Source organism: Kryptolebias marmoratus, linkage group LG20 (assembly GCF_001649575.2).
Source record: "Kryptolebias marmoratus isolate JLee-2015 linkage group LG20, ASM164957v2, whole genome shotgun sequence".
Lineage (NCBI taxonomy): Eukaryota > Metazoa > Chordata > Actinopteri > Cyprinodontiformes > Rivulidae > Kryptolebias > Kryptolebias marmoratus.
The window spans coordinates 17534165-17548010 of NC_051449.1; the positions used below are offsets into that span (position 1 = coordinate 17534165).

The 13846-nt window shown below is 42.3% G+C and overlaps 1 protein-coding gene across 4 annotated transcripts; it reads left to right on the forward strand.

Annotated features, from left to right (window-relative positions):
- The first annotated feature begins 1700 nt into the window (after window positions 1-1700).
- On the forward strand, window positions 1701-9312 carry LOC108238596 (nucleolar protein 9). Of its 4 annotated transcripts, none has more exons than XM_017420798.3 (12): window positions 1701-1756; window positions 2190-2463; window positions 3655-3891; window positions 4451-4660; window positions 5392-5499; window positions 7575-7716; window positions 7797-7989; window positions 8073-8213; window positions 8380-8499; window positions 8600-8812; window positions 8891-8996; window positions 9089-9243. In XM_017420798.3, exons 2-12 carry the CDS (start codon window positions 2244-2246, stop codon window positions 9241-9243), a joined length of 1845 nt encoding a protein of 614 aa, XP_017276287.1. In that variant the 5' UTR covers window positions 1701-1756; window positions 2190-2243. The 4 variants fall into 4 exon arrangements, with proteins under 4 accessions (XP_017276287.1, XP_017276288.1, XP_037828948.1 ...); XM_017420799.3 differs by lacking the exon at window positions 1701-1756 and adding an exon at window positions 1784-2067; XM_037973020.1 differs by lacking the exon at window positions 1701-1756 and having other exon boundaries at window positions 2244-2463; window positions 9089-9312.
- The last annotated feature ends 4534 nt before the right edge of the window (window positions 9313-13846 follow it).

The following is a 13846-nucleotide window of genomic DNA, read 5'->3' on the forward strand; positions in this document are numbered from 1 at the left end:
TCTGGACGTCTCTACTCAAATGGTGTTGAGGCAAATTGATGTTTTGGACGTCTCTATTCAAATGGTGGTGATGCAAACTGATCACACAACGCCTGGCCCAGAACAAACGTCTGGTCAAACGGCGCCCCCACAGACGGACACAGAAAGGCCCAGCAGACCTTCACCCTGGAGGCGCTTTAAAAAATTTCTGACACCGTCAAAGTTCAGAAAACGCAACAGACAGAATCCTGTCTAAAGACCTCAGCACGAAAGCTGAGTGGATTCTTCTGCTGTGCAGAAGTATTTATTTTTTTATTTCCCTTTGTTACTTTGCTTTTTTTATTTATTTATTGTTTGGCTCAAAATGATTGATGCAAACAACCCAGAGTTTAACATATATTTTCAGTCAAAGGTTTTGATACTGAATTTTATATATATTTTTTTATATATATATTTTTTCTACTTTTCTACTTTTATTTTTTTACTGCATTTGTATGTTTCCTCTGAGTCATCAGTTTTATACAACTGTGGGATCACCACAAAAAAAAAAAAATCATTTTGCATCAATCTTTGAGCAACAAACTTTTTTTAAAAAAAAAAAAAAAAACTTTTTTATAACCTTTTATATATATAAAAAAAACTTTTTTACTATCGAATCATGTTTTTTTATACTATCAAATCATGTTATTTTATACTATCAAATCATGTTTTTTATAATTGTAATAACTAATCATGTAACCAATAAAAACCACATCCAACACCATATCCGACACCACATCCAACACCATATCCCCTCCGCAGAATCGCCACCTTATCGTGGTGGGGGGGTTTGAGTGCCCCAATGATCCTGGGCTGTGTTGTCTGGGGGGTCAGACCCTGGACCCTGACAACTCAGCCTCGGGGGAGGGGTCAGACTAAGAGCGATTCTAAAACCACAAAAATAACAACAAAAAACACAGTTCTGGTTTAGAGAAAGATGGAAGAAAATGAGGGGGTGGGGCAGGTGTGGGGATACTCATAAGCCCCCACCTGAGCAAGTGGTGTGTGTGTTTGTTATATGCAGGTGTGTGTGAGGGGGATACTCATAAGCCCCCACCTGAGCAAGTGGTGTGTGTGTTTGTTATATGCAGGTGTGTGTGAGGGGGATACTCATAAGCCCCCACCTGAGCAAGTGGTGTGTGTGTTTGTCATATGCAGATGTGTGTGAGGGGGATACTCATAAGCCCCCACCTGAACAGGTGGTGTGTGTGTGTTTGTTATATGCAGGTGTGTGTGGGGGATACTCATTAGCTCCCACCTGATGGTGTGTGTGTGTGCATGCAACTAAGCTGTGTAAATCAGTGTCCAGGTAAGTGATGACGTTGGTTCCATTTCTTTGCGCATCCCAACCACATAAAGTTGCCAAAAAGCAGTGAAATAGCTTCCTGCCATTAATCATTATATTTTATATAACTCTATGAAAGAAACATTCAGTTAAAAAGTTCTTAACTCAATGGAAAGAAAGTGCTATACTGCCCCCTGCAGGTTATAAGTAAGGAGGACAATGGCAAAATACAGTGTCTTAATAGAAGACCACCTCGTTTTTACCAAATTATTCCACACAATAAAACAACCATGACGACGTTTAACAGAGATGCTGTTTTCAAGTCTATGTGTTTTATTTAAAAAAAAAAAAAAAAACAAAAAACGTGAAGCCGACGGGCGACTCGACAGACGTTCTACGTCATCACTAAGCGTCCAAAACGCATCCCGTCTGTCACGATTTAAGCGCCCACATGTGAGTAAATGTTGTTTGTGTTGTCCTTTTTAACTTCATTGTGTAACAGTCCGTGTTTATTTCACGCAGTAAATAATAGGCCTAAATTCTAACAATAGACCATTTCTCGTTAGTTCGTAACTTGCATGAACTACATATGAAAGTGTTGTCTTTTTAGCCGAACTACAGTGTGCAGAATGCTAGTTGTATTTTGTCTTAGTGATTGACATTTATATTATCCTCGTACATTGTGACTTGTGATTTTAACCGAATCAGTCGTCTTAAGTTTTATGTTCGGCTTGTATCTCATCCAGCAGGGAAATAGTCTTTAGGTACAGACTACATTCAGTATTAATGACAGCATCACTAATCTGAACCGGTGTGTGTGGGGCCAGTTCAAATCTGACTGACTGTTTCATGATGTTTTCTCATCTCTCTGCCCTGTTTCCCTCAGAGATCAAGTCTGAGCATCTGCAGCACTCTGCCTGCATGTGTTGAGCTTCAGAACATGTTGGCAAAAGAGGAGCAGCAGCAGAAAGGAGAAGGAAGTAAGAGGAGGCACCCTAGTGACGATGGAAGAGGAGGAAAGAGGAAGAGGAAGGATGGTGAAGAAGGACCAAAAGCCCAGGGAGGCGGTGGGAAAGTGCGGCTGGATGCGCTGAGTGTTGGCTATTTTCGCCGGGTGGGAGAAAGACTCGGCGAAGGCTTCGAAGATGATGAGGAGAGAAGTAAGAAGGATTGTTTTTCTGAGGTAAAATGAAATATTAAAGTGTATCATTATCACCTGCGCATAATATGAGGACAAGTCAGTCAGATGATGGACAAGAGAGCCAGAGACATATTTTCTGCCTAAAGCTTGACTTTACAAACTCAGTTTAGATTCAGTAAGATTATGAGCTTCTTTTATCAAAGTTTTAAATGAGGACCATTTATTTTTATTTAACCTTTATTTAGTCCATAAAGTCCCTTGAGATTACCATCTCCTGGTGAAGATGGCACAGCGTTACAACGTCACAAGCTAAAAATTATAATTAGTTTTAAAATACATAAACAAAATAGAACAAATCAGAGTTAACATAATGCAAGTACAAAGCAGTTATACTCTTTAGTAACAGAAGACTTTGAGCTTTAAACTTTCCCAAACGCATCAAGCTTTAGTTTGGACTAAAGATTTTTTCTTACGTTCAAGGTGCAAAACAAATGACAGCTGTTCTATCAAGTTCAGAAAAAATCCTGGGAACTCTAAAAAGGAGCCGACCGGAGGATCGAAGCTCATAACACTGAGGCTTAATGGGTCTAAACATGAGTGAGAATAGGCTCAGAGCACAGGCACTTAAAGAGGGAGTCGGAGTAAGAGTTGGTGTGCGCAGTTAAATCCTAAATGGAGTCAAAGGTCACAAAATCGACTGTCTTCTAATTGGTTAGATTTGTAAATTTGTGCAGTTGCCTAAAATCATCTTGTACAATCTTGGAAGAAGTCTTTCAGAGATGAACAGTTTGATTTAAGTATTTATGACTCTAGAGTCAAGACACCGTGTTTGACTCTGACACCTGTCCTGTCACTGTTGCAGTGACACCTTCAGCTTTCAAACTGCTTTTCTCAGACAACCAGTGTTGTTTTATTTATAACCGTTTGGTTCATTTGATAAAGGAGGAACAAGTTGGATCAGGAGAAAAGAGGAGGATCTGAAAATGGACTTCACTGAGGACAGATCATGGTTGATCTTTTAGTGATTTAACAAATCAAACTGTCCAACCCTATTTCATACCAGCAAACATGTTGTTTAAACCATTGTATGATGCTTGTATCCTGTCCTGTAATGTTTACTGGTGCACAAAGTTAGATGCAGCCAACTTTTTTTGTTATTTTGCACATACATTTCTCCCGTCTCTGTCACGTCTCTCATCATCTTCTTTAGAGATGTTCGTGGAGAACGTCCTCTCAGAGGTGAAAGGCAAAGCCGCCCTGGTGGTGATGGACCAGACAGGAAGTGTCACGCTGCAGCAGCTGCTGCCGCTGTCCAGCCCCAAGCAGGTTGGGGAGGTGCTGCTCGAACTCGATGCAGAATCGGGCTCCGGGTTTAAGGCGGTTTCGTGCGACCGCTGCGGGGGCCACGTAGTGGAGAGTGCTCTCAGACAGATGTCCAGGTGGAATGGTAAGAAAGGAAATATGATATATATATATATTTTTTTTTTTTTAAGTTTTCTTACAAATCATTTCCTGCTTATTACTCTGTGAAAGAATAACTGCTTTAGGTGAAGGAAAAATGTCTTTTCTTGTTATTGGAAACTCCGAGAAGCAAAACCCAAGCTGTGAAAATTAGCGGACAGCAGCTACAACAGATGTGGAGTAGAAGAAAAGCAAAAGAGATTCAAGTCACCTAAAAGTGACAAAATATAATTTTCCCCCCTAAATTCTGCTCCTGCAGATGTAATATTCGTATTGGAAGTGCTAAAACTAGGTGCTGCTTTTGAGTTAAAAACAAAATCTTGTTTCTGCAAAATGATCTTAGAGAGAAGGTTCGAATTGAATACATGCTTTGTGTCTGTGTCAGCTGCACTTCTGAGCTCTTCCTGAAGGGGGCGTTATGAGCTGAAGCTCTTGAAGGATTCAGAACATAAGTCACTGTAATAGTATGTAATAACAGAAATCAAAGTGTTTAAATAAAACCGTACAGACCATGTGTGTGTGTGTGTTTGTTGACTCTGCTGCAGAAACACAGAAGGATCCACGTGCCACCACAGAAGAAGAAGAAGAAGAGGAGAGCAGTGAGCTGCTGGAGGCCCAGGTGTTGTCTTTGAGTCAGGCAGTCAGAGACAACATCGCCGACTTCATCCGACACGTTCACGGCTCGCACGTGGTCCGCACTCTTCTGCACGTGCTGGGGGGCTGCCTCGGACCCCCTCGTACAGACGCTCGTCCAGGTAAACACACACACACACACACTGTCCAAACACAGGGTTCATTATTAACTGGTTTTGACACTTAAATTAAATCCAGTTGTTTTACTCCCAGATTAATAAGTTAAAAGTGTCCAAAATGGTTTAGGAAAGTGGCATCAAAGCAGCAGAGTTGGTTTTATTAACTGCAGGTCTTAATAAAGAAAAGAGGCCAGGATCCAGTCGGAGTAATAATCCATGGTGGTCGTGTAGAGGCAGCAGAGTGAATCCAACTGGACAAGACTGCAGTAATAATACTGAACCACAGTGACAGATGCTTCTGAAATTAGAAAAGTGAGACCGTTATTAGAGGACAAAAGCGATAAAACGCAGGAAACTCGCCTATTTTCCCTCGACGCGTGTCTGATTTTGCTCACTGGTCCTTCCATTCTTATGGGTTAAATTATCGCGCGGGACTTTCCTCTCTGCAGCGTGCCTGTTTATGCTTAAAATAACAAGCGCCTTGAATTTTCACGGTGATTCGTTTTCACCCGGTTTGAGTCAAGCCAGAGATAACGATGCTCCTGAGATGTCGAAGTCGTGCAGAATCAGGAAACCTGTCTGACTGCCTTATTTTTTTTCCTACAAAAATGAAAGATTTCATCATGTTTTTTTAAATTTAACTTTCCTTATCTTTCGCCTTAAACAGTGCGGAAAAAAAGGGGGTAAATTTTTTATTGCTGGTTCTTTACAGCAGATATTTTTGTTTTTGTCAGGTGGAAAAGATCGCCGCTGTGCTCCCCCGCTGACTGACTTTGAGATCCCCACCTCGTTCTGGTACGAGCTGAAGAGTCTAACGGAGACCTTGATGGAGAACATTAACTGTAAGTCTTTTATTATTCATTTTCATTAGACACTCACAGTTAATGCTTGCTGTTCACCATTTTCCCTCAGTGTATTTGAGTTTTTATGACCTGTTTTATGGCTGTAATTCGGTCACTTTTACAGATATTGAGCTAGAATCTGGTGTGGTAATAGCTGAGACTCATCCCCAACACATACTCTGAGTGCTCACAGATCACCTGAGAATTTTATTGAAAACTTTAGCATTAACAGTTGGAGTCAACCCCATATGTCTGTTAGCAAAATGTCTCTTGAACAAATCGACAAATTTTAATGAAATTTTCACAAAGTAATCATCGGGTGTACGTCTACAACTGATTAGCTTTTGAAATCAATCCAATTCAAAATGGCCGCCACAGCTGATAAGCTTCAGCAAACACAAAAAAAGGTTATAGCTCAGTCAAATTTACAGATACTGAGCTCAAATCTCGCGTGGTAGTCGCAGAGAGTCGTCCCCAACACATCCTCCGAGTGCTTACAGATCAACTGAGATCTTTGATAAAACCTTAGCATTAACTGTTGGAGTCAACCCCATATGTCTGTTAGCAAAATATCTTACAAACCTCTTGACATATTTTACTGAAACTCTCAGGAAGTAATCGTTGAATGTACATCTACAACTGATTACATTTTGGACTCAACCTTATTAAAGTTAGCCCTCACAGCTAATTAGCCTCAGCATACACAAAAATGGCTACAGCTAAGTCAGTTTTACAGATATTGAGCTAGAATTTAGTGTGGTAGTAGCTGAGATTGATCCAAACACGTAGTTTGAGTGTTAACTGGTCACGCAAGAATTTTCTTTAAAACATTGATGTCCAAAGCAGCAGACAATACATATTTACAGATTTTATTACTTAGAGTAACTCACGATGGTAAAGAGGAGACAAAAAATTTCCATAAATTCTCATTTTATTTATTTTGCTTTAAGGGTTGTTTTGTTGTGTTACTTGTTTCAGTTTTGGTCCTAGGCTGTTCAGATTTGTTAATTTTATTTTTTTATGTTAAAAAGCAGATTAAGTCTGTTTTGATGGTGAACCCTCGCAGCGGAGCCAAAGGGAATTTTGCCCGAGGGCCGCCTCTTAAACAGAGCACGGTTTAGCTTTTGTTCAGCTTTACATGTTTTAAAAGCAAAACAAATAGATCTTATCGCTAAATAATCCCGAGGCAAATTCAACACACCGCAGACGAACCCACGGGACTTTTAACTAAGCTTTCCTGTTAAAAACGAACGTTTTCTCAGCTCACACACCTTCAATGATTTAAACTGCTGCCACCCATTAATCTCACAGGGAGGTGGAGGAATACGGTGCAGCAAGAACTAATAAATCTGGAGCTTTACAGGCGTCGTAATCATTACTTCTATTCAGATAAAACATTTCATGCATTCTGAGGATGGAGGCTTCAGACTCCAGACTTCTGCTGCGTGCCATTAGAAGAAATTCTCACCCTGATCATAATAATCTGAATTTCCGAGCCTAAATACAGAAAGGACTCAATGAAATAACAAACAATTGTGTGCTAAACGATCAGTCCTGATTTTAACGTGAAATTCCTGAAAATAGTCGTTTTGTTTTGAACTGGTCACTCGTTGAGGGAAAGGATTTCAAAATGTGCTCTTTGGCCTAGTTAAAAACAGCACCAGGTAATAACTTGGGTAATAAATGCTTACATTTCTGTTATTCTCATAATAGTCCTCTCCAGTTCAGCTCCATTCAGATGTGTTATTGAATTATTGTGGATCAGATTTGTGTTTAAGAAGTGAACGATGAACTTGCTTGACAGTCATTCTGCTAAGATCATCTTCTGGCATGCCAAACACGTTTCTTCTTTTACCCGTTTCGTTGTACAGCAGCTAAATCATGCCACACTTTTTTCGGCAATAATTATTAATGCAAATGGAAGTGAATTGCGTGGCACAAAGCTTAGTAAATACTGTAGCCTGTGGTATTAGTTTAGAGTATTTTTTTCCCTTATTTGAGGATTCATGATGGAAACTCTATAATTTGCTTCCCACAAAGCTGAGAAAGTCTGAGGAGTATATATTTGTCTTTAGTGAGTGTTACAGATGCTGTTGCCAGCGCAGTTTTCCAGACCATGTTGACAGTATGCCACAGAAAACGGCCCAAACTCTGCAAACAGCTCCTCAAACGCACCATGGAGTACCTGACGGGTCTCAGCTCTGCTCCTGGAGTCAGGTTCAAGTCGAAGCTTTTACTTTAAGGTCCCAGTATTGTTTGCTACATAACATCTGTAATGGTATGACCCTTCCTTCCAGTCCACTCCTGGTGTTCCTGAAGGACCAGGCCTCCAGTCACCTCATAGAGACCATCATTCAGCTGTCCCACAAGCCTCTTCTCCGTGACCTCTACAACAACCACCTGAAGGGTCATCTGGTTGACCTCGCCCTCCATCCCATCGCCAACTTCCCTGTACAGCGGCTGACAGCAGCCTCGGCCAGCTATAAACTGGTTAGTTGGGTTTTGAAGAGAACACTGTGCGCGTTAACCGTTTGGGCTGTTTTTCCCCATGGTTCGTTCTTCTGTGTCTGTAGTTCCCCAGGTTGTTTGACGAGCTGGTCCAGGGTGTGGAGGCCATCTTGGCCGCAGGTCACATGGGTGTGATCGTCCAGCTGGCAGAAAGCTGTGCAGAAAGTGGAGAGAAGCAGGACGATATAATGCAGTGCCTTCTCCGTGTAAGCTTCTAAAAAGCTTTTTTTTTCTTTTCTTTTTTAAATGTAAGGTGCTAATGGGTCAACAGCTCCGTCTTTGAAAACATGTTTTCTTTCATCTTTGGGACCGAACTCAGTGACTCAGTGTTGGATTTGTGGATTCTCAGAACCCCTGTTGTGTGTCCCGCAGGCTTTCCACTGCGCTGAGCCCGGCTCTCGACACGTCAGCTGCCTCCCTCTCTTCATGTCCCTGCTCACCTACGAGGTGTATTACCACTCTGAAACAGCAGAGGGCAGCATACAGAAAGAGGTCAGAGACCCGTTCAGATCATTTGGGTTGTAGTTTAAACTTTCGTTGACACGTTTGAGCTGATTTACCAGCCCAGCTGTTTGTTTGTTGTTGTCTCCAGGTTCCCCTGACCTCCATATGCTACCACGGCTCTCGGCTGGTCCAAGCACTGGCTAAGTTTAAAGAGCGCTCCCTCCTCCTCAGCAGCCTGCGTACGCTGAGCCCCGCTGACCTCCTCACTCTGGCCTCCGACCCCGCTGGCAGCCACGTCCTCCAGGCCCTCATCACCACATCCAGTGACAAAGGCAGGGGCAAGATCCTCAAGAGACTGGAGGTATTACATGTTTACATGATAGCCTGTTTGAAAACTCTACAAAAGTGTGACACCTAAAACACTTTTTGTCCTCTCCAGGGACAGTTAGTCCAAATGGCCTGCTCGAGGCTGGGCAGCCGTGTGCTTGAAGCTGCGTGGAACAGCGCTTCAGTCAGTCAGAGGCAAAGCATCGCGCAGGAACTCGGTAACGTGGGCGGATTTTTTTTCACTCATCACAAAAATCACTAATCATCTCCTCGCTCACGACTCAGTTTCCCGTGTTTCCTCTTGTCCCAGCTCCGTGTGAAAGCCAGCTGAGGTCAGATCAGTTTGCTCGGCACGTTTGGGCAAAGTTTGCTCTCTCCCACTTTGTGCACAGAAGAGCCCACTGGCAGGAAATCCAGACGGGCGAGTCCAAGAAGAGGAAGCTTTTCAGTGACATTCTTGAATAAGAACTTCATATCTGTACGATCTGTTTTTCCCTGTCAATAAGAACTGAATAAAAAGATATCATTTGCTGATTTTTTTTGTTTCAAAAACCTGTTCTACAGATGTTTGCACAATAAAATGCAAACCTTGGAGTGAGCTGTAGGGGCCACTAGAGGAACATTTACTCCTGTGTGAAAATGTTAAAACTAGTTTCTACAACTGTGAACAAGTGACTGAAACACAGACCCAAAAACAAATGACATCTTACCTATATTTTTTAATAGTATGCCATACTTAAAACTGGTTTTGAGACCAAGTTGTTGCCCCTAAACCTTGGTGATGAAAATGGTTACAAACTGGTGGAGAAACATTATACGATCAACACAGTTGAGGCTTTTATCTGGCAGGTTATGTTTGGAGGACAACAAACCCAGAGGAAGTAGAAATATCAGTACCGGAAAACTGTATGTTTAGTTTTTCTTTTCCACGCAAAAGGAGTCTCATTGTATTCTGTGTTGCCTGTGGAGCGTGTTCCAAATAAACCCACTGAGACAAGAAAAGATTTTCCCAAGTCGTCATTTTCAGGTTTAGACAGTTCATCCATTTTCACGTGAGTTTACAGCTTACCTGTTGTAGATAGCTTTTAGTGACAAGACTGAGGAGCTAATGGCTAGTCTGAACACAGCTGAAACCAAAATGGATTGCTGCTGTCTTACAACAAGTCCAAACTGCTAACTTTCATAGCAGTTCACGAAAACACTTTACAAACCGTTACATCTCTGCCAACTTTACATCACATAGTTATTTACACAAAACTATGTGACTATTTAAGCACAAATAGCGGCAGCAGTGAGCTGTAGCACAACCGGTGCAGCCATGGGAGCATTTTGACAGGAATTTCATCATGTTTCTGTCAAAATAACTAACACAAAACGGACAGAGCTGTAAAGGTTTTAACTGAAATGTGTTTTCACAATACCTTACTGAATTTTGAAGACTCTGTTTCACTCTGTAATGCGGCTTTAATGCGATCCCTTTAGCCGCTGAGAGTCCAAGGTCTGGTCCTGTAGCTCGCATTTGTGACGCACAAAACCAGGTTATTGCAAACTAAAAATGCTGAAATCCACCTATGCGTTTGGTGTTTTTTTATTGCATGTAACACAAGGAGGATATGATATGGATGAATTGACTGCTGCATAAACTGGCAAAAAATATAAAACAAAACAAGTAACGTGGCGGTCAGCAAAAATACAGCACATATGTGCGACAGGAGAGCGCATGTTTATACATGCACACACACATACACAAGCGCTCCCTGCACCTCACTCATACACACCCTGGCCCCTGTCTCCTACACTCTGACTAGCCATTACTAACTTATCAATACGAGCAGACCCACTTCCAAAACTAATTTTCTTATTTTGAAACAACTTTATTCCTCAAAATTTCATAGCAGCTCATGCAAATGCTACTTTGTAAACATTTATACCTCTGTCAATTTTTGCTACATGTTTATTCTGACAGAATTAGGATGAAATTTGTGCTGGAAGTGCGTCAGGCTGCACCAGAAATGCTACAGCTAGCTGCTGCTGCTGTAGCAGACGGCAGCGCTTCGGTCTTAGCTGTAATCAGACTGGCTGCTCGTCAGTCCTGTTGGACTTAAAGAAAGTAATAATAGCACATTTCATTAATAAGCAGCTTTCAGAACATCTATGATCACTTTACAAAGTAAAACAGACATTAGAATGAAAAAAACTGACTGGATGCTCTACTTCCCTACTTGACTTACAGTGTTTCTCCAAACTGAGGCTGTTTAAAGAGCTATCTGCAGCAGGTAAGATATTATTTGCTCATAACTTCCCTATTGAACCCCACTTCAGAAAGGCTGAAATATCTCTTTAGACAACGACATAACATCAATTCTGGACAAATGAACAAAACTAAATATGACTTTTACCAATTAAAAAAGCTCTTTTAATTACTTTTTCGAAAATTGTAAAAAAAAAAAAAAAATGACAGCAGCTCAGAGGTCTTTTGTGGGCTTTTTTTTCTGGTCAGATTCTGCCGAACACGTGGCGACGCCGTCACCTTTTGACCTGCAGTCAATCCAGCTTACTGGAGACATGGAGAGGATTGCGTGGGGAGCTCAGCCTTTCACCGAGGCTGATTTATTTTTTTATTTTTTTTTTTGGCTGCGTTTACAACCTGTCATTACAATCACTGGGCCTTCGCTGGCGCATTGTCGCCAAGCCAGTTTTAATGACACATTCTCCCCCTCCCCCGGTGATGGTCCGGCACCGCTCCGGCTCGACCTCTCCCTTCCCCCGGCCGTTTGTTTCTTACAGCTCTGCGCGTGTAAAACCGTCTCCGCGCGCTCATTAGATAAAGCTGAGGAATAATGACCTTTGGGGCGCTGATGAGCTCCTGCTCCTTGAAAACAAATCACGCGGATTCCTTCCTTCCCGGGTCACTCAGCGTGGGGCCTTCTATGCTTCCTCCACCAACTCTGGTCTAGCCTTTATTTACCAGCTGTACCCTTACATCTCTGCAGCCAGAGGAAAATATCTCGTTAGTTATGCACGGCGCTCACCGAGAGCAGTCTTTCTTTAGAGCAAAGTGAGGAGTAACTTCGACAAGCTTTCAGTGGCACACAGTGGGTGGCTCTGCGTCGACTGAGCTCCCTCTGCCTTCCCCGCGCCCGCGAAGTCTTCTTTTAATCGAGAATCAGAGGAAAAGGCCCACAGAATGAGTCAGCGAGTGCAAAACACAGGGAGGGAGGATATCTGTCACAGTTTGAGACACTGATAGGGTGTCACAGAAACAAATTCCATCATATTGTCCCCCCACTTCCCTCCTCTTGTTTTATTTTTTCTTTCTTTCTTTCCTGTGGGCGTCAGATAGCTGCTACTATCTGACAGTTTTCTGACCGCTTTAAATGTGCTAAAACTAATAATAATTTTTAAAAGATCTTGACGTTATGGCTTGGCTGGGAATCTTCATCACGTGGAGGATGAAGAGTCATCTTCTGTTCCGGCTGATCACCGCCAAATGCCTGCTTTACTTAACTGGGGGAATAAAAACAAGTATAATCAAACAGGGGGGGGAAAAAGCCTCCTCCTTCTGAAAATCAACATAAATATAGGACATTTGAGATGCCAAAGGACTTACCGTCTCCTTGACAACAGTCTCCAAGCAACCGTTACTCCTCAAAGCTTTCCTCCAACCCCGTCTCGGTTCTCTCCCTCTCCTTAACCCCTCTGAGTCTTTGCCAGATCGACTTTCTCTCAAGAGTTCTTCAGCGTCTCCGCTCCACGCGGTCATCGTTCCAGCTTTAGATCCTGAGAACCGCGCCGATCGGACTGGGGACCTCGTGTGATTGGCTGCAGCACCCTCGTGCAGTCGATCACACACCTTCTAACTTGGACAGGGATGGTTATTTTTAGGTAATACCACAAATGCCCCATTTCTTCCCCGGACCAGATTGCACAGATAAGGTTGTCATTCCAGTTTGAGGTGAAACCTTCCAAAACCTCCTGTCACAATCGCCGTCAGTTCTTTGATTCACTCTCCCACATGTGCTTCTTGAGTCCAGCGATAAAATAAAACTTCTCACACGAGAAGCCAAGCTGAGCTCCGAGCTAAAGTGCAAAAGAAAGAGCACGACTGTTCCCTGGATTTCACGCTTTTCTTTAAAGTCCACGTCATGCTCCACGTGTCTTATTATCCCCTGAACCACTCTCCCTTTGCCGGAGTCTGAGCACTCCTATTCTTCCATTAGCTGGCCCTTTGGCTGCCATACCTGAACAGGCACACGAGCAAACTATAAATATTAATGCTTCACTTTCAGCTTTCATTGCAGTGCACCGAAGCAATTAATGACCATTTTAAATACACTTGTGTCAGACAAGTCGAGCTGTCCGCTCTGAGTCATCCTCATTTTCCTCTCCTTGTGTCACCTGGAATGACTCTGTTGCATTACAAATGTCTTTTTTTTGCAAGGGCAATTCATGTGGGAAACAAATGTGAAGCTTTGTGGACAGACTTGCAATCTGAGTCAATACTACACGGCCTCTCTTGGGGGGAAAAAAAAAGCTCACACATCATGAACTGCACATCCCTCCATTTGTATGAAAAGCCAGAATTCCAGGATGAAAATAATCATCTGGACCACCCTTCAAAGTTGAAATTCCAACTCAGAAAGCCTGAAAATCCAATATGGCTGCCTGGAAGGTGAAAACGGGCGATAGCTGCTTTATATTTTCCCTTCTGTTGGTTTGCATCTCAATAAATCAGTTATTCACAAACTGTACTACCTCTGTTACGGAACATGTTGCTACAGTGTTCGAATACAGAGAATTACATCACTATCAGCTTGTATTGGTAATAATACTTAGCCTGGTTACTGAGCACAACCGTTAGCAAATCTAACTGGTTTTTCTAACTAACAGCTGGACCAGAGTTATGTTTCCTAACAGAGGCAGAATATGTGTGTAACAGATTTAACAAGAAACAAACCAACAGAAGTGAAGAGAACATTACTGCAGCTACCATAGCATGCACAAGTCAGCCATATTGGATTTTGAGGTTTGGGGTTTGTGATGGTTGGAAGGTATTCCCATTCACTTT